The sequence below is a fragment of the Botryllus schlosseri genome, chromosome 3 (assembly GCF_051294905.1).
Source record: "Botryllus schlosseri isolate E-star chromosome 3, Bs_hap1, whole genome shotgun sequence".
Taxonomy (NCBI): Eukaryota; Metazoa; Chordata; class Ascidiacea; order Stolidobranchia; family Styelidae; genus Botryllus; species Botryllus schlosseri.
The window spans coordinates 10,303,594-10,324,905 of NC_137238.1; the positions used below are offsets into that span (position 1 = coordinate 10,303,594).

At 41.8% G+C, this 21,312-nt stretch overlaps 2 protein-coding genes and 3 long non-coding RNA genes across 6 annotated transcripts in view; 2 read left to right on the top strand and 3 right to left on the bottom strand.

Moving 5' to 3' along the window:
- The window catches only part of LOC145434884 (uncharacterized), a 553,571-nt gene that overhangs the window by 440,508 nt on the left and 91,751 nt on the right, over positions 1 to 21,312 (bottom strand). The window lies entirely within an intron of this gene.
- Positions 1 to 21,312, top strand: part of LOC145434851 (uncharacterized) — a 342,686-nt gene that overhangs the window by 53,129 nt on the left and 268,245 nt on the right. The gene's annotated exons all lie outside the window — the stretch shown is intronic.
- Positions 10,964 to 21,000, top strand: LOC145435755 (uncharacterized). Its single transcript, XR_013913992.1, has 3 exons — positions 10,964 to 11,309; positions 19,811 to 19,941; positions 20,806 to 21,000. It is a non-coding gene; the product is annotated as an uncharacterized LOC145435755 (long non-coding RNA).
- On the bottom strand, positions 12,901 to 17,296 carry LOC145435753 (uncharacterized). Its single transcript, XM_080313039.1, has one exon. It carries the CDS (start codon positions 16,192 to 16,194, stop codon positions 14,062 to 14,064), a length of 2,133 nt encoding a protein of 710 aa, XP_080169165.1. The 5' UTR covers positions 16,195 to 17,296; the 3' UTR covers positions 12,901 to 14,061.
- On the bottom strand, positions 17,492 to 18,341 carry LOC145435754 (uncharacterized). The gene is made up of 3 exons (XR_013913991.1): positions 18,188 to 18,341; positions 18,024 to 18,123; positions 17,492 to 17,606 (listed from the first exon to the last, which is right to left on the bottom strand). It is a non-coding gene; the product is annotated as an uncharacterized LOC145435754 (long non-coding RNA).

Below are 21,312 nucleotides of genomic sequence, written 5' to 3' on the forward strand. Positions count from 1 at the left end.
TAGATATGATAATCAACATCACATCGAGTGAATGTAGCAATAAAATAGAATCATTCTGTTACGAGTTTGGAAGATTTCACTATGATTCATGACAATATTTGTACTTGTATCTTCTGTAATATCAATCCAATTACCAGATGCAGCTTCGAATCATGAAATATCAATTTAAAGTCGACGTTATGATCATTATCAGGGTCTGATCTACTTTCCTACCCACGACTAAAGCTGTTCCTGTTGCGAATTTTATATCTGGCCCTGTTTGGAATCGGTGTCCTGTGCTCAGACAATTACCTGTGAGCACCTTACCTACTTTAACTAAAAGAATCATCGCTGCTCACCTGTTATATCAGGCAGAACGGCTAGCGATTGCAGCCGATTACTACCCACGGCCATAACCAAAAGCGTTCCCTATGACTACCACTTCCGGTTGACGAAGAAATAAATATCTCTCTCTCTCTCTCTCTCACACACATACTTATCAGTGTTCCCCATGAATATGTCGAAATGTAAACCGGTGCTCCCACTACACGAGATAGTCTACCGCCCTACCCTTAGTTGGACTATCCTGGCGTCAGCGCGTATATTAAGCATGCTAACAAAAACACGCATGTACGGACTGCCAAAAACTCACAAAGACAATGTCCCAGTGAGACCTATACTTTCCATGATCGGGTCTGCTCACCATCAGCTGGCAAAATGGCTTATTGACATTTTGGAACCGGTTCGGGAATTGTACGGCACGGAATGTGTTCGCGATTCGTTCACGTTCGCTGGTGAAATACGAAACCTGGATTTGCCGAATCCAGACGTGTTTCTGAGCTCATTTGATATCTCTAGACTTTTTACGAACGTTCCGCTGCATGAGACTATTGATATTTGTGCCAACGCGCTGTACGGTGGTAAGTTACCGCCACCATCAATCCCGCGTAACGTCTTTGTTGAACTTTTACAAGCGGCAACTTGCTGCGTGGAATTTAGCTTTAACGAGGTCATGTTTCGCCAAATAGACGGCTTAGCCATGGGTAGTCCCCTGGGACCTATTTTGGCCAACATTTTCGTAGGGTATTACGAGGGCGAGCTTCTGTCCCAGCGTGAATCCGCCAAACCACTATTGTACCGCCGATACGTAGATGATACATTTGTCATTTTCAGGAATGAATCGGAGTGTGACCAATTTCTCATTCGCTTAAACTCGCTTCACCCGGCCTTGCAATTCACAATAGAAAAAGAACGCAATAACTCATTATCATTTCTGGACGTATTAGTTGAAAAGCGCAATACCAACAAATTTGAAACGTCTGTTTTCAGGAAACCGACATTCACAGGCCAATACCTTCGCTGGAATTCATTTAGTCCTCGGCGCAGAAAAATTAACCTCATAGGCACACTCGTGCATAGAGCGTTGATGATATGTTCGGGTAACAAACTGAGTTTAGAACTTGACCACATCCGAAAAATCTTACTTGATAACGGTTACCCTGAACACGTCATCAGCCGCGGCATGGAGAGGAAATTAACGCAATTCAACGCAGAAAAACGAACAGAGCCCACCGCACGAACAATAAAAGATGTTTATATCCATTTACCTTGGATTGGCCCCATTTCCACCCGCTTTGAAAAACAACTGATTTCTGCTGTCGGTAAATGTTACGATACAGTCAAAACCAATGTGATTTTTACAACAACACAACTGCTCCCTTCAACACGCAAAGACGTGCTTCCTGCACTTCAACAAAGTAATGTAGTGTACGAATATAGGTGCCACTGTGATTGTGGCTACGTGGGAAGAACGTCAAGACGTCTGCAGGACCGCATAAACCAACATGTCCCCAGATTTATCAGAACACGCGATGTGAAAAGCTCACCCTTAACTCATCCACTTAAGATTGATGCTGATCGATCAAAGGCAATTAATTCTGCCATCGGCAAACATCTGTTGGATAATCCGATTTGTGCGAATAATTATCGAGACGACCGATTTCGAATCGTAGGTCGAGGCCGTTCACAATTCCATTTGTGTGCCTTGGAATCAACTTTTATCAAAATACACCAACCAAAACTCTGTCAACAAAAGGAGTTCGTGTATCACCTAAAAATAGTACATTGAACGCTCTCTCATTCGAAATTTCATGCTGGTGACGTCATATTCTGTGATACGATTGTTGATATACAATGTTCTTTCCAATTCTCTACTAGTTGCTGACGATTACCCCTGACGAGTGTCATCCGAAAATATTCGGGTTCATTTCAATATGAATATACTATTTAATTGTATATTGAAGTTCTGTACCTCCAAGAAGCTCTTCAAATATTTCCGAAAGCGGTACAGTGAAAGTCAGTTGCGTATCCTAAACCAGCTGATAAAGACTAGGGGAAGATTGAGAACTGCGGTATCAACAACAGCCTTTTTGAAGGCTTGTATCGCAAAAAAGACGTTACCAGCATTTATCAAAAGCAGGATAGAAAAATCACGCGCCCGCCTCAATCCTAGAATGGAACAGGCGTTTTTATATGACGAGATTGGGAAGAATGAGAAGTTGGTTACTACTCTCCGCCGTGTTTGTCGATCGCTGCAGAAGGAAGTACGTTCAATCCTGTCGTTTTTCGACTTATTTCGCTTCTGCCGTTATTTGGCATCGATAGATACTATCAAAGAAAAGCAGAATTCAACAAGGAACGAACGTGGCATTAACCGCTTAGTTAGCCAGCGATTCGGTAGCAATGCAAGTCCAAGCAAGAAGAATATACTGAACTTATCAGATCATAAGCTAAGCCCGACTGAAGAATTTGTTTTATCCCATGGGCTCAATTTTTGCCTGCCGCCTACCACTGTCAAGAATGAGGAGGTATTTGCGGAATTTGAAGTTCTCCTCGGCCAATTAAAACACCACGAACCTAAATCAGACGAGGGTATACCTGCTCTCAAAGCTCGGTTATCAGATTTGGCGCATTCGTATTGTGGATGCCCGGTCGACAAGGCGGACTTCCTGATGAACAAAGAGTGTTTCCTAGCCATCAAAGCATTGCGATCCAACCCTGAAATTCACATCACCAAACCAGACAAAGGATCCGGTGTTGTCATTCTGAACAAAGCTGACTACATTTCGAAAATGGAATCAATATTGCATGACAAAACCAAATTTATCTCGCTTGGTTCGGTTTCGGAATTTGATAATACACCTAAAATTGAAAGACGACTGACCAACCGTTTGCTGACATTGAAGAAAAACGGTGTCCTAACGGCAGAAACATACAGCGCCATCAGACCGACGGGATCGCAAAGACCACGCATGTACGGACTGCCAAAAACTCACAAAGACAATGTCCCAGTGAGACCTATACTTTCCATGATCGGGTCTGCTCACCATCAGCTGGCAAAATGGCTTATTGACATTTTGGAACCGGTTCGGGAATTGTACGGCACGGAATGTGTTCGCGATTCGTTCACGTTCGCTGGTGAAATACGAAACCTGGATTTGCCGAATCCAGACGTGTTTCTGAGCTCATTTGATATCTCTAGTCTTTTTACGAACGTTCCGCTGCATGAGACTATTGATATTTGTGCCAACGCGCTGTACGGTGGTAAGTTACCGCCACCATCAATCCCGCGTAACGTCTTTGTTGAACTTTTACAAGCGGCAACTTGCTGCGTGGAATTTAGCTTTAACGAGGTCATGTTTCGCCAAATAGACGGCTTAGCCATGGGTAGTCCCCTGGGACCTATTTTGGCCAACATTTTCGTAGGGTATTACGAGGGCGAGCTTCTGTCCCAGCGTGAATCCGCCAAACCACTATTGTACCGCCGATACGTAGATGATACATTTGTCATTTTCAGGAATGAATCGGAGTGTGACCAATTTCTCATTCGCTTAAACTCGCTTCACCCGGCCTTGCAATTCACAATAGAAAAAGAACGCAATAACTCATTATCATTTCTGGACGTATTAGTTGAAAAGCGCAATACCAACAAATTTGAAACGTCTGTTTTCAGGAAACCGACATTCACAGGCCAATACCTTCGCTGGAATTCATTTAGTCCTCGGCGCAGAAAAATTAACCTCATAGGCACACTCGTGCATAGAGCGTTGATGATATGTTCGGGTAACAAACTGAGTTTAGAACTTGACCACATCCGAAAAATCTTACTTGATAACGGTTACCCTGAACACGTCATCAGCCGCGGCATGGAGAGGAAATTAACGCAATTCAACGCAGAAAAACGAACAGAGCCCACCGCACGAACAATAAAAGATGTTTATATCCATTTACCTTGGATTGGCCCCATTTCCACCCGCTTTGAAAAACAACTGATTTCTGCTGTCGGTAAATGTTACGATACAGTCAAAACCAATGTGATTTTTACAACAACACAACTGCTCCCTTCAACACGCAAAGACGTGCTTCCTGCACTTCAACAAAGTAATGTAGTGTACGAATATAGGTGCCACTGTGATTGTGGCTACGTGGGAAGAACGTCAAGACGTCTGCAGGACCGCATAAACCAACATGTCCCCAGATTTATCAGAACACGCGATGTGAAAAGCTCACCCTTAACTCATCCACTTAAGATTGATGCTGATCGATCAAAGGCAATTAATTCTGCCATCGGCAAACATCTGTTGGATAATCCGATTTGTGCGAATAATTATCGAGACGACCGATTTCGAATCGTAGGTCGAGGCCGTTCACAATTCCATTTGTGTGCCTTGGAATCAACTTTTATCAAAATACACCAACCAAAACTCTGTCAACAAAAGGAGTTCGTGTATCACCTAAAAATAGTACATTGAACGCTCTCTCATTCGAAATTTCATGCTGGTGACGTCATATTCTGTGATACGATTGTTGATATACAATGTTCTTTCCAATTCTCTACTAGTTGCTGACGATTACCCCTGACGAGTGTCAGCCGAAAATATTCGGGTTCATTTCAATATGAATATACTATTTAATTGTATATTGAAGTTCTGTACCTCCAAGAAGCTTAACAAAAACCCGTTGCAGACTATTACTTGTGTATTCAATAAGGTTTCTTCCTGGTCGGAGAGTCAGGTAGTCCTGCTTTCGCGGACTCTCACCTCCGTTCTGTGTGCTCTTTGGAAAATATCAGCGCTCCTGTTTCTGGAATCGGAAGCAATAGCCAATATTAGATAAGTTAAATAATCTCCCACATGTTTTAATACAAGGCTGACATAGTATGCAATTTTTCACACCTTATACGTGGATAAATGTAGACGATTGTTGATTTCTGCAGCACATTAACAATATACCGGTAATGCATTCACTTCCCTGCCGCGCATCATACTCATAAACTGTTTAATGTATTGTAAAATGGCTGTAGATGACATCCTACAACAATACAATGTTACAAATGATTGAAAATACGGTACAACTGTCACGTACACCAAAACAGATCACTGGCGGCTCGTCCTATAGGGCAACTGGGGTATTGCCCCACCTGAAATCCTGTTCAATAACAATTTAACCATTTATAGACGCACAGCAATCAATATATACCGAGATCACAGCGAAACCCGCGTTCTTGTGCTTTCGCTTGCAAACGCCCATACATAGCGAAGTCTCTGCGAAAATCGAATTCTCTTCTGTGTTTTCGCTTTGTGAATGCCTAGCCGGGGCTTGCACCGGTAGCGCTCATAACAAGCTTTCACTATCTATTCTCTCAAAGCCGCGCACAATAAAGAAACGGTGATTTACTCTCTCCTATTTGTAAAATGGCCGAGCAACCGGGGCAAATATGCCTACTCGCCCTTAAGGTGTGATGTAACAATCGTATCTATATCTGAACTCGGTTACCGCAATATGCGTTGAGTCGACCTTTGCTGGTATAGGTCGATTTTGACGGTGACTCGCACCATGATAATTCTTGAAACTTGGTATGATATGTTGTGAAGGTAGTATTTACCCATAGTGTCCTATATGGTGTCGACACAAGCAAATCGCACGGTTCAATGAAATTGTATCACGTCACAGTTTCCATTTGGCTACAGGCAATTTGACGGTAATTTTTGACCGACTTGCCGAGCATCAAATTTGATAAAACGGGTATCAATCGAAAGCTGCCGCCGTACTGATTACGAAAATATAAATTTTATTCCGCTCGCGGCCCTGGAACCCCCACAATCAGTCTCTAATTTTTGATTGTTATGGAGATTGGCATTGGGACGCAACAATGCTGTCTAGCGAAACGAGCGACGCAACAATACTGTCTGGCTCCCTTTTTCTCGAGTACCTGTCTCGTTTCGCTAGACAGCATTGTTACATTTGGCACGGTAAGTGTTAGTATCGACCGCTGTAACAAGTTTTAAGTTTGTCACTGAACTATGTGGGTGGTAATTTCGTTTCCAAAGTCGAGTAAGAGCTGACTCTTCATTTATCGCCAACAAATTTACGCAAAAGCCGTTATTGGTCTCTATTGATTTTAACGATGTTCCATACCTAGATCTGTCATGAGCTTTCGCACGGTATGTCTTGATTGTAGTATCGAACACGGTGCCAAGTCTTAAAGTTGACACTCAATGATTGAGGCAGTTATTTCGTTTTCGAGGTCGAGTATGGTAGAGATGCGCGCTGACCTGATACTTAGCCTACCTACGTCATTGCGGATCTCACGCAAAAGCCGGTGTCGGTCTGTGCTATTTTATAGTCTGCGTTCCATAACGAGATCGGTGATGATATTTCCAATGGTATATCTCGATGATCGCATGAAACAGCTAACCAAGATTCTCGGTTTGCATTCAAATATTCACATCATTTTATGTTCGCGAATGTCCATTTCACTGTGAAATTGTGGCCTTCAAACCATTTGCTTACAATCCCCTGTCAATTGCGATAGCTATTTCATTTTCGATGTCGGCTAACAGCTGATCATTCGATCAGCCTATTCCTCGATCTATTTTACTCAAAGTTCGGTGTTCGTCTGTTTGCATTGATTTTGACAGTGTACCATGCCGAAATGGGTTATGAGATTGCGTATGCTACTTCTCGATGATTTCTTGTAACAGTATACTAAGTTACGGCTTTTATTCATGTATTTATATATTAATATATTTTCCAACGGCGATTTCGCAGCAGACTTATAGACAGTAAGCCGTATGTGTTGTGTCACAGTCTCCAGTTTCAAGGCCAAAATGTCCTACGTTGTTCCGAGACCGAAGTTCCGAGGTTGCTGTCCTTAGTTCTTCAAAGACCATTCAAATTGATGTTCTGGATTCAATATGACAGACCCAATCTCTGAGATAACAATTGCGTATGTGTCCGAACTCGTTGACCTTTCCAGCTAGGCTTACGCAATCTCACGAGTTCTAGTCATTGGAATTAGTCAGGTCAAGTCAAGTGCGAACATGAATCGTATTGAATCTTTATTCCGTACGTAGTTTACGCAGTTGCCTTTAGAGCGAAAATGAGAGATCTAGAAGTTGTCCAGTCTATTGATCCAATCGTACGCCGGGTGCCTCCGCTTTGGTTGCCTATTATCACCTGGTCGTAACCAGAGATGGCCACAGTCCGGTTCAGGAGCCGGAGCAGGAGTTCAATGTTTTTTTACCTGGCCGGACTGGATCCGGATTTCGAATTTGAGGTGACGGTCGGATTTTAGGGTCTATCGATTTGCGTAATCTATAACTCTACCATGAAATCAAAACGCATGCTACTAAGGATGACCTGATACTTGATTCGTGGCATAGGGACGATTCTTAGTTCACGTACATTTTGTAAAATAATCCTTTGATTAAAAATAAATGAATAAAACATTTGTTACCACACTTCAAGTCACGGCTCACCGGCAAACCTCTCGCGGCACCTACGTTAAAATCACTGTTGTCGGGAAATTCATGTGAGCATCATAAAGTTACTTTTTTACGTTGGAAAACGCCATTGTGACGTCATGTTAATAAAAGTCGCTCGCAGCCCTTGCCCCACCACCCGATATTGTCACGACCCGCCACTGAAACAGATAGACGTCACTCTGGAAGTGTTTGAAGGAGGCCAGTCGGTTCTCGCCTCATTATACCACATGCAATTACTTCGAAACACCAAGATGCCTCGTAAGCTATAAATAAGTGTAGGCTGTTTAGTTTTACCAAGTGCCCCTGTCGGTCGCAATTCTGATCGGGTATTTACAATACAATACAATACAATACAATACAGTACGCAATTATTCATACAAGAAGTGTCGCCTGTGCTACCTTCTTCCAGAGAGTGACGAGAAATTTCAAATCAGTCACGCATCGATGATAATTGAGGACGTTGCGTAGAGTGAGCCTTTCCACATATATTAGTATCTATATGACATTGACTAGTTATTTTCGAATTAAACTAGGACCCATGCTCAGTGTATGATACATACAAAACAACGAATATACTTATATTGAAGGCCGTAAATGTAAAAAAAAGACGGATCGATAGACCAATACGAGTTTTCACTGTTTGCAGCCATATGCAGTGAAACCAAAAATTGTAAGCAGGGCTTTTCTAGCAGCCGTAAATTTGCATTGCTCCAGCTCCGGCTCCGGAGCTTTCTTCTATCATACATTAGCTCCGGCTCCAGCTCCTGAGCCGCATTATTACCACTGCTCCGGCTCCGGCTCCAGCTTCGGCTCTTAAAATTATCGAAGGTGTCTGTCTATATCAGGGGTGGGCAACCCGCTGCCTGCGGGCCATATGTGGCCCGCGAGGTCCTGAATAGCCTGCGAGCTAATTTACCATTATATTATCGAAATTATGTTATATTATCGAAATTGAATTGCCCAGATTGTGAACTTACAAGGCCAACCAAAAATATAATTAGAATGGCCGCGACCCTTGGGATGTTGATGACTAAAATATCAGTTCCTTCGCAGTGGCAGATCCAGGGTTCAGCAGTCGCATTTTTAGTAAATCGTTGTATACATTACAATGAACTAAAATAGCAGTAAAATATTTATTTACGCTTCGCGTGTTTAATTGTCACACGATTTCTTCCTCTATAGCCTACCCCCTCCTGAAAATGAAAAAAACTCCTGATTTAGCCGATTGAGTCGAACTATATTAGCAACTACGAGAGAAGGTATATTCACGTTTGCGCTCGCAAAAGATGACGTATCGTATATTAGTGGAAACCTTCGATATCGAGATGTCCAGGTACCGAATAGTCATGTCCTGGTGGGAATTCGTTTTCAGATAATACATTTCGGATTTGTCTGAGTTCTTGTTCCATTCCTCTGGCACTCCAGTAGTTGACATCGGAGTTTGCCATAATAGCCTGGATGCGAGTTTCCTCTCGATACCTATCACAACCCACCAAACTGGCTGAATGTGGTTGGTCACAGCAAAATTGGTTCGGTTAGTGCAGTTCTTGTATTCATGATTATTACCGCATTTAGCGCACCGTGCTGAGCAATGCTTTGCCATATGGTCGAATCGACTGCATTTGTCACAGCGCAAGGGTGGTGGGTTGTATATTCTAATCCTGAACCGCAAAAAAAAACTATATGTACGACAGTGGGAAGTATATTCGCCGAGAAACATAGGAGAACCGACCGGCTTGGAATAAATCCTTACTTTGAGCAGTATGGCAACCTTTTGACATATATAACGTTGTCATTAGATAGTGCTTGTCGTATTTCTTCTTCACTAAGATCCGTGGCAACGTCAGAGACGACTCCATGCTTTTCGGGTGGTTTAGTTTTGTAAAGCTCCACTTTAGCCTCAATATTATTTTATTTTGACCCCAGATCATTGAATAATAGTAGTTTGGCCACCTGTCCGCTGCTCATAATACATTTTACGCATAGATCTCCTGATAGAAGAACACGTATCTCAGTGTAGGAACCTCCTAATATCTTGATCAAATTCCTGTACTTGATTAAAGGATTCTGACGGTGGATTGGCTTTTTGGATACCCGTTATGACTACAGAATGCTCATTGAATCGACTTAATCCATGAGAAGCTGACTCCTTTGGCGCAGGTTCTTATGTGGACATTTTCGGCGGGGCGTCTTACCTACACTGTAAAAAATCTGGTAGATTTACTGGGAAATCTCTGTAAATTTTGCAACGAATTACCGGTAGCTGCCAATAACAGTGCCTAGCTTGTAATGTTACATTTTAATATGTAATATTACCTCAATTTAGCTCTAAAGTCAAGTTACCAGAATTTCTTCGCAAAATTACTGACAGTTACTCGTTACTGAAGTTTACCAGGCTATTGGCAAAATTGATTAGCTTGAAAATCTCTGCAACCAATGTATACGTGGAACTGAATGTTACTGATATCATTCTCGTGGTGATTTGATGTGATTCAACCTCGTTCGCGAGTCTGGGGTCTGTCATACGGAAATTGTTGTTGGTCCTAGTACCAATTTTAGTATAGTACATAGTAGGGTAAAAGAAACAACTGACAATCGTAGATACCCACTATATTATATTATAAGGCTATGGCTATACGGCTGATCTCGCTGGTTACATTCGTTGTCACGGATAGGACTGATGAGTTAGAATATATGTTTAGGATGTATAATATTGTTCGGGAAACTAGTAACATCAGCACCGCATGCCAAGTTGACCATTTGTCGATGGCGAACAAGGCGACCTGCAATAGGTTACATTAGGTTACCGTTACGCATCATCATCATCATCATTGGTTTATTAGCAATTTTATCAGTTCAATACACCACAAATTTGCGATATAATGAAAAGACAGGAAGATGTCGAAGCGACAAGGAGTAGTCTATGGAATCTGACACCCACCTTGGCCTAGGCGATGTAAAGAGGAGGCATGCACACTGAATGAAAGTAAAGAAGATAGTATAGAAGAAGAATGCGACAAGAAATAGGGCGGCATGTCATGGGAAGCGAGATCGATAGGTCAGTCGTGGTCCGGTAATCTTGAGGATGGACTGTACGCGTTACTGCTTTTTCTGAGATTCGTAGTAAACAACCAACGCACAACTGTGACATCACAAGCAGCGTCTGGTTAAGTAAGTACGGTAAGTAGTGCCAACACATGGAATAAATATCAATTTATACGCAATTAAATGGAAAAGAAAGGGGTAGATGTAATGATAGCTGTTTCTGTATGAAAAAACGACCTAAATCAAACATTATAACGCAGTGGCCAGTAAATATTATTGGTGGCATGTCAGCGGATGAATACCACTTATTTCGAAATCGTGAGTGTCGTATCGTCGTCTGGCCATTATTGAGAATTGAGATTTGAGCAAAGGGTGGAGCGAAGCTTGTTGTGCTTGAAGAAAGTGGACATGATCGTTGAAGATTCCTAGGAATGCTGATTGGGATACGCATCGTAAAAGGTACAGTACTACATAGTATTCGTTACCGTGAATATCTACGACTGTGCACACCACCGGGATGACTTTGATTTCATGATTGAAATATTTCATTCGCCGCATTCTCTGTTCTATTTTGGGATGTTAGTCGACTTATATACTGACCTGTGACACCACATACTCTGCCGAGTTAACATGTTTGTGTCATTTTGGGGCCATAGCATGGAGATGTTTCCATTCACTGCAGGATTTGTTTCGCACACATGCCACCTCAAATGAGGAACCTTTTGCTTCAATACATAAGATCAGTGGTTCTCAACACCAGAGTGAAGTTATCACACAAAATTCTATCACACAAATCGAAGGGTACCTACTAAATGTGACATATAACAACATGAACGGTTGTATCACCAAAATGATGAAACAATGGCGTATCCGGATATTGTATGCGGATTTGGACACTGACACATGATAAAACGTATATACAACTCTGTCCATACCAAATTTTATGCGGATCTGTCGCGTAAAACATGTCCAAAACAGACAACTATGATTTATTGCAAGTATTATTTCAACCAAATACAATACGCAAGAAGACGTTCAGGAGTCGAGGCTTGTCCCAAAGCATAATCGAACCGAGTTTTAGCCAATTCTACCGTCTAGTTCGAGTCGAATTTCATCTCTACTTTTCAGAGAAATTGCACGAGTATCATCACCTGGCCAACGTCTTTCGCAAAATTACTGGTATTACTCTCGGATTAAAGACGCCGATATTTCTATCACAGACAAGTGTTCCACTTTTAACCACGTTCAGGAGTCGAGGCTTGTCCCAAAGCATAATCGAACCGAGTTTTAGCCAATTCTACCGTCTAGTTCGAGTCGAATTTCATCTCAACTTTTCAGAGAAATTGCGCGAGTATCATCACCTGGCCAACGTCTTTCGCAAAATTACTGGTATTGCTCTCGGATTAAAGACGCCGATATTTCTATCATAGACAAGTGTTATCACCTGGCCAACGTCTTTCGCAAAATTACACGTATAGCTCTCGGATTAAAGACGCCGATATTTCTATCATAGACAAGTGTTCCACTTTTAACCACGTTCAGGAGTCGAGGCTTGTCCCAAAGCATAATCGAACCGAGTGTTAGCCAATTCTACCGTCTAGTTCGAGTCGAATTTCATCTCTACTTTTCAGAGAAATTGCGCGAGTATCATCACCTGGCCAACGTCTTTCGCAAAATTACTGGTATTGCTCTCGGATTAAAGACGCCGATATTTCTATCATAGACAAGTGTTCCACTTTTAACCACGTTCAGGAGTCGAGGCTTGTCCCAAAGCATAATCGAACCGAGTTTTAGCCAATTCTACCGTCTAGTTCGAGTCGAATTTCATCTCTACTTTTCAGAGAAATTGCGCGAGTATCATCACCTGGCCAACGTCTTTCGCAAAATTACTGGTATTGCTCTCGGATTAAAGACGCCGATATTTCTATCATAGACAAGTGTTATCACCTGGCCAACGTCTTTCGCAAAATTACACGTATAGCTCTCGGATTAAAGACGCCGATATTTCTATCATAGACAAGTGTTCCACTTTTAACCACGTTCAGGAGTCGAGGCTTGTCCCAAAGCATAATCGAACCGAGTTTTAGCCAATTCTACCGTCTAGTTCGAGTCGAATTTCATCTCTACTTTTCAGAGAAATTGCGCGAGTATCATCACCTGGCCAACGTCTTTCGCAAAATTACTGGTATTGCTCTCGGATTAAAGACGCCGATATTTCTATCATAGACAAGTGTTCCACTTTTAACCACGTTCAGGAGTCGAGGCTTGTCCCAAAGCATAATCGAACCGAGTTTTAGCCAATTCTACCGTCTAGTTCGAGTCGAATTTCATCTCTACTTTTCAGAGAAATAGCGCGAGTATCATCACCTCGCCAATGTTTGTCGAAAAATAGCAAAGCATAATGCACACGACGATTGAAAATTGTATTTTTATTGCACAGAAAATGAAAGGATTGCTTTCCGAATATGAATAGCAGTCAACAATACCGAAACATTATATTTAGGAAGTACTGGATTTTTCACATTCAGAACAAAACCATAGAAAAGATGGTTCACTCCAAACACCATTCGGAATCGGTTGAGGATGGCATTCACCATGATACCATGTGTCACATGCATCACATTTTACCATTTCAGGTTGGGAATGGTCATAAGGCAACTTGCATATACAAAATACTGGCAGGTTTATAGCTGAGAAGGGGATTGGTGTTGGATCCACGACAAAGAAATCCAGTAAATCGACATGATCTCTTTCAATCATTGTGAGGCACTTCTGCCGAAGTTGCTGCTCATCAGAGATGAGCGGATTTGGAATTTCTATGTCTTAATCCAATCCAAATCAGAACCTACAAATCCAAATCAAAATCCTAATCCATAACTTTTTCATATTCAAGTCCATGTCCAATCCTAATCTCGATTCCAACTGGAAATCCAGAAAAAATGCTAATTTATGCAATGGAGGGATTCGAAAATTTTCTTTCACAACCAATGATTCACTTGATTCAAGATAACTTAGTAACCATAGGTACATTAATAACTGATCTGAATAAAGTTTGTCGCCATTCGCCACACGACATTTCAATCTCCTAGAAAATAGGTAAATCCAATCCAAATCCTAATCCGCTCTGAAAAAAATCTCTAATCCAAATCCAATCCAAATCCGATAAAATTTCACAAATCCTGTTTTTTCAAAACCTAATCCTAATCCATGCTCATCTCTGCTGCTCATACACCACCGTTTCTGGATTGAACCCAAAACACAGGCTTATGGCATTGGCTATAGCGAAGACACCGCAATCACTACTATTACTTTGCTGTTGGACCCTTGGAAATAGTATGCTGAGAGTGCTCGAACGCGGTCTACACAGCATTCCGATCGAACATATAGTTTCATCGTTATATGCCGAAGAATTGTAGGCGGAATCATACACGCATATCTGGCCATCTTCACAAAACATATTCGAAACGGTGACCCAATGATTGTTATTTATATTAACTATTTGGATAAATTTTGATTCCTGTGCTGGGGCGTAAACCGGTCCCGCACGGTCCCGACTATAATACCCGCAAGACGTCAATCCATCTACTTCAGGAAATTGTGTATTCATCATTGACATGAAATGATCTATGGTGTCGCTATTTAGCCACTCAGTTGGAGAAAGCAGAATATTACGGCATTGATCAATTCGGCATAATCTAGGCGCACGGGTCCGGATCATTTCAAAACGGCTTGCAAGGGGTGGAGCAGGCTCGTCACCAATCACCTCAATTTCGGCCGTCCTTTCGAAGCCGCGAAGTTTCGTTTTTGGCGACTGTAAATATCGTCCAAACATGTTTTTCGGTTTTTCAGCTCTACCTCTCTTTTTCCAAATTTCAATTTCTGGCTCGGCACATGCGGTAACTCGTTTTTTTTTTCGTTCCGCCTTCCTTTTTTTGTCGCGGAACGCAGAAATGTTATCATAATACTCGCGAATTAAGGCCGTATTCAGCTCGTCATACACTTTTGCAATTTCAGCCAAGTTAGAAAATTTTCGTCCTGGCATTCTCGTGGTTTTCAATTCCTGATTTGACTTTTCCATAATTCCCGAGGTTCGGCAATTCTCAGTTAGATTTTGGAATTCGCTTGACTGAAGGTCGCGGTAGAAATTCTCAAAATCAGCGTGTTCGGGACGGTCCCCAAAGTGAGACAAGTCACCCGATAACAACCCCGAAAATAGCGGGATTCTGTGAAGGAAGTTTCGCTTAAACGATTCAAACAGATCTGGGGAATAAAAATCATTTTCGAAGTTATCGGGTGCTTGGCGTACTTTGAGCATCGCTGAGGAAATCACTTCACCGAAATGGTTAGCAAAAGGATCATTGCCGATCTCACTCAAAACCTCAGTCTCCGGCTCTACGGATTCGTCATCCACCAGCAGGTCCCTCGCATCATCGTGAATGATGTCGTAAAAAAAATTTACCGATACAGTCGCCAAACCTTCATTCCTAGTATTCAGAAGGATGCACAAGTTATGAACCTGCTGTAATAGGGTAGCGAAATTACTTGCGACAACGAGCGATCCAAAAATGTGCATTGTCACTGTGCGCTTCTTATTAGGTGATTTTCGAAAGAGGAATTTAAAGTTTTTCATGATATGACTTGCGCACAAACGCAAAAATGGTTTTTTGAGGTCACCGGCCTCTGCCTTGCCTGTGACGACACGATGACAACGAGACAGGTACATCGCTAGCAGTTCCTCCATGTATACCATAAGTATAGATTTAATTAGCACAACACTGCCATCACAGACGAACTTCCGCGCAGAGATAGGGTCTTTTTTGAATAGTTCTTTTTCGTCGGCGTGAAACTGCTTTATGAAATCGGTTATGTGTTCGGTTGAGTGCTTATTTGTTACATAAGTCCCAACGGCAATCGGGGACTTTCCTTTTATAGGGTGACGAGCAACAATTTCGTAGGCATAATATTTACTCTTCAAGCCACTTAAGATACTGCCCGTAGCATCTAGAAATATGGCGTCAACGGCAGCGCGGTAATGAAAAATTTTTAGTGTCTCAGAAGACCAGAACATAAGACCCACTGGGTCCAAATACGTTCTCTGAAGAGTGCCGGGAAATTTTTTAGATGAATCACGAGCCTTTTGCTCGGCTCGAAGTGAGGCCAGTGAGCCCGCAATATCGGATTTATTGGGTAGATCGATTTTGGTTGCCTCCTGACGAACTTTTTTACAAACGCCCTGAGAGGGGCACGAGTCCCGATTACCCGACAGCCAAATATCGTCTGGAATCTTAACCAAGCAGTCCAAAGCAGCTCGGCGCGGAAATTTGCTTTTCATCACGGCTTTCATTTGTTTCCTGCGCTCACCAGACAATTTGGTTGCTTTTAAGCCAATATGTCGAATATTGCCCTCAAAATTGGCCTCAAATTCCCCTGGCCTAGTACAAATGACTTTGATTTTTGTCGGACATGAGTCGAAGGCACAGTACGCTTCACAAACAAATATTGACTTTGATTTTAGTCCATTGAAATAGTGGCGATTGAAAGCGATACTACAAAATTTGTTAAATTTTTTAAGCCCGCTTCGTACAATATCCCCACACTCGCAAAATTTAACAGTCCTGCCATCAACAGAGTTGACGATGGAGGACCAATCAGTTTCACTAATTGTAAATGAACATTTCGTAGAAGGATTTTCGTTGGTCCAGACCCGATGTACAGAATGATCACTTACACAAGATGCAAAAGTTGATGCGAGATCGTGCTCAACTTCAACTTCCTGTACGCAGGAAGATTTCTCAACTTGCGGCGATGTGGGACGACTGTGGGAAGAATCCTTAGCGACAGTATACTTGCCCTGATGTTCATGATTTCTTCTCTGTTTTTGGAAAATTCCCTCCTGAGTCGTAAGTATTGTTTCTTCATGGCAGCATTCGTTAGATAAGCACGGTTAAGTTCCTTGACGACAGAACTCCACGTTGACGGCAAGCCTATTTCTTCTTCAGTATACTTCGCCAAGACTTCGGCAATCGCTTTATTCTCGTATAAGGTTTTTTGGAATCGCATTTTATCAGGTTTTCGCTGAGCGTAAGATTGCTGTTGTGAATAAAAACGAAAAGGATGTTAGAAACTAATACAAATATTCTATTCAAGCGCGCCGGGATGCGTCATATAAAGCTGCAATTATTCATATGCCTCATCATCTCTCTATACTTGAACTCAATACTCTTAAATTAGCACGAGTATTCGTCACCTCACTCCAATAACACGCTATTAACTCATAGAGTTGATTGGGTTCGATAGGGGACGTCACAAATGAACCAGAGAAACGTTTGTGATTCAAATAATTATCATATTAACAAGGTTAACTGTTTGCTTTACCATGAGAACGTCGCTTATAGATTTCTTGTGCGTACGGCTCGAGTTGTGATTAACTGGTTAATACATTTCACCGGAAGTGAGTTGGTGAGTGTGCGCAGGCTGATTTCAGGCAATTTCTTCTAAACGAATACTAGTTGGCCTTCAGGTTTACCGGAGCCATGTCACCTTCATTTTGTCGCTTACGTCTCATACTCGCTGCAGTACCTAAATGTAATTTAAACTGACATCACAGCCTACGTCCACCAATGCTAAATAATGCTCTAATCTTCCTTCATACATTTTATTTGAAAAGAATTTGAACGAAATTTTGATGAACAATATTCTTGGTGTACATCCATCGTACCATGTCTTTGACAACTTTGGCTCCCCATGATTTGTACCCTGAAAACAAGACGAAGAGTTTAGGCGCCTTCATCCTAGGGTTGTATTGGCTCGAGTCAATCTGACTCAGGAGTCACCAAGCCAAGACCGACATTTCACTGTAGGCCTAGCCTACTTGAAAAAAAATCACAGTAACCACACTATCGGGATTTCGTCCATTGCTACTATGTACTTGAAAATGCGCTCAGAAACTGATGAAAGTGAGGATAATTTGTATATTGTAAATCAAAACCATTCAATATCAACAAACAGGGTTATCGTCTTATCAAAAGTGGCTTCACCAAGACTTAACTGTAAACTGAGCAGTCAACAAAATGAATTGGACTCAGTCAAAATACCATGAGTAGGACTGGACCCTCTGCTTGGTGACTTGGACAGGACACAGTGGTGAATTGAAAATGACTCGACTTGACTCACCAGCCGACGCAATTTCGACAATCAAATTGTTACGCGTCCCGTCCGCCTTTCTAGCCAGTCTTGATCTGAGGCCCCGGTCCCGGTCTCCATTTCGCATTGGCTGTCGCAAATAGAAAGAATGCATTGTTGGTACAAATTTTCTGCTAGTTACTGTAGTTGAGTACCTTCATGAGCCTCCTTCTTCCATGTCCATGTTAAGTGGCTGCGGCAGCTGCGGTATGGGCCGTAGTTTGCACGCCTCACATCAGCCACAGCCAAAGCTTCATGCTCTACATCACCGACCCACTGACATCGTCGAGACACGTGGGCAGTCACGACATCGCTGAAGAAGAAAGGAAAAAAGGAATCACTCATGCTGGAATGACTCGAAAATTCGTTATTGGTCGGAACTACCCGGCTGGCTGTTCTTTTTCAGATCAATGTAGAATACCGAGTTCTGAGAGAAATTTCGGGGAATTGCAGTGATTGGACCATACTTCAATTTATATTTTCAGCAATAGGGAGATAATAGCATTTTATTATTCCCAATAAACTGGATTGGCTAAAACTCGGTTCGATTATGCTTTGGGACAAGCCTCGACTCCTGAACGTGGTTAAAAGTGGAACACTTGTCTATGATAGAAATATCGGCGTCTTTAATCCGAGAGCTATACGTGTAATTTTGCGAAAGACGTTGGCCAGGTGATGATACTCGTGCAATTTCTCTGAAAAGTAGAGATGAAATTCGACTCGAACTAGACGGTAGAATTGGCTAAAACTCGGTTCGATTATGCTTTGGGACAAGCCTCGACTCCTGAACGTGGTTAAAAGTGGAACACTTGTCTATGATAGAAATATCGGCGTCTTTAATCCGAGAGCAATACCAGTAATTTTGCGAAAGACGTTGGCCAGGTGATGATACTCGTGCAATTTCTCTGAAAAGTAGAGATGAAATTCGACTCGAACTAGACGGTAGAATTGGCTAAAACTCGGTTCGATTATGCTTTGGGACAAGCCTCGACTCCTGAAAGTGGTTAAAAGTGGAACACTTGTCTATGATAGAAATATCGGCGTCTTTAATCCGAGAACAATACCAGTAATTTTGCGAAAGACGTTGGCCAGGTGATGATACTCGTGCAATTTCTCTGAAAAGTAGAGATGAAATTCGACTCGAACTAGACGGTAGAATTGGCTAAAACTCGGTTCGATTATGCTTTGGGACAAGCCTCGACTCCTGAACGTGGTTAAAAGTGGAACACTTGTCTGTGATAGAAATATCGGCGTCTTTAATCCGAGAGCTATACGTGTAATTTTGCGAAAGACGTTGGCCAGGTGATGATACTCGTGCAATTTCTCTGAAAAGTAGAGATGAAATTCGACTCGAACTAGACGGTAGAATTGGCTAAAACTCGGTTCGATTATGCTTTGGGACAAGCCTCGACTCCTGAACGTCTTCTTGCGTATTGTGTTTGGTTGAAATAATACTTGCAATAAATCATAGTTGTCTGTTTTGGACATGTTTTACGCGACAGATCCGCATAAAATTTGGTATGGACAGAGTTGTATATACGTTTTATCATGTGTCAATGTCCAAATCCGGATACAATATCCGGATACGCCATTGTTTCATCATTTTGGTGATACAACCGTTCATGTTGTTATATGTCACATTTAGTAGGTACCCTTCGATTTGTGTGATAGAATTTTGTGTGATAACTTCACTCTGGTGTTCTCAACCTGGGGAACGCGAGAAATTGACTAAGTCTGTATGAATTCTGACTAAACATGTGTTTCGCAACCATTTTCAGAAGACGATTGTTGAAGATGAAACTTATTTCGTGTTCAAGAAACCTCGCCAAATTCAAACTCCAGCAGTCGCGCTCAACTTCATTCAAGCAAATTTTTGATATTCTTTGAAGATTCAGATGAATTACCACGTGTAAGTCATTCATTACTTCATAGCTTTGGCAGTAGCCTAAAGCTCGTTGCGCTGGGTAGCTGTTGTTAATAGCTGGCGAACTGCACTGCGTAAGACAGACTTAGATGCAATATAGGTTGCTCAGTTTCGCCCTCAATTAAGCTACCCTATATCAACACAATTTAATTCAATTCAATTCCAAAACTGATCTAATTGAGCATGGCAGTACAGAACGACGCCTCGTTCACTGTAGTCACTACCAGCATTAGGATTAGTCTCAGTGCAACCTATCTTGAAACAAATTGATCTCCTGTCCAATGTTTTTTTGCTATTTTCAAACAAGTTTGGGGAAATTTGTCTAAAATGTTAAAGACTGGAATACGGATTCAAACTTGGCGCAAGACATACCATATGTATACTATTAGATCAGGGATGGGCAACCTGCTGCCGTAGATGGGAATTTGTGCGGCCGTCAACACCTAATTCAATTAGTATGTGTGTGCATCCGTCGACATGCAATTTCAAATTACTAATTCACTCCCAATTTTTTTAAAGATTTTAATTATTTTTGAAATTTTCTTCGCGCTCCACGCAATTCAACATACCTTAATTTTTCGATTCTAATATAGTAGCGCCCTTCTAAATCTGAGCAGGAATCAGAATCGTGTGCTCCTCACGAAAGAAATTTTTTATGGTACATTTGGGCGATTTCAATATATTTCCACTACCGATACGATGGACAATCCGGATCGGGGGTCAAGAAATAACAGCACCGGTACTTCAAAAATTGTTATATTTTTGTTACCCCATTTGTCTTAGTAGTCTTTATAATGTCATATCTAGGTTGGGGACTTTGCTTAATATAGCGACTTGAATTCTTTTTAGTGGAACTGCAAGATACTAGCTACACAGAAGGAATGAGGACGAGAAAAAGAAACAATTGGAAGTTTGGCCGATGGTTGGAGACCACTTGTGTTACCGCATGTCTCCTAAAGAAGAATTAGACCTCCAGCAGCAATACTTCCATCGCTAATCTTCTCATCGTGAATCATGAATGAATATACAGTTTGTTCCAATGTCGTTTTGGGGTGTGAAGAAGCTTTTGCGATATTTTAGCATAGGGTTGCTTTGCGATAGGTATGGGATGTACGTGAATTTACAAGCTGGTATGTAATCCTGATTTACACAGACAGCGTGTATGTAGGTAGGCGTTAAAATTACAGTCTGAGTGGCAAATATACAGGGTAAAATGTAGATTGGATATACCAGAGGTGACTGTAACATTACAGTCTGGCGTGTAAAGTGAGATTACCGGACGAGTGTAAGTTCAATTTACATTGACTAACGGTAATGTTAAATTACCACGAAATGTCTGGCTACCGTGCTTCCAAA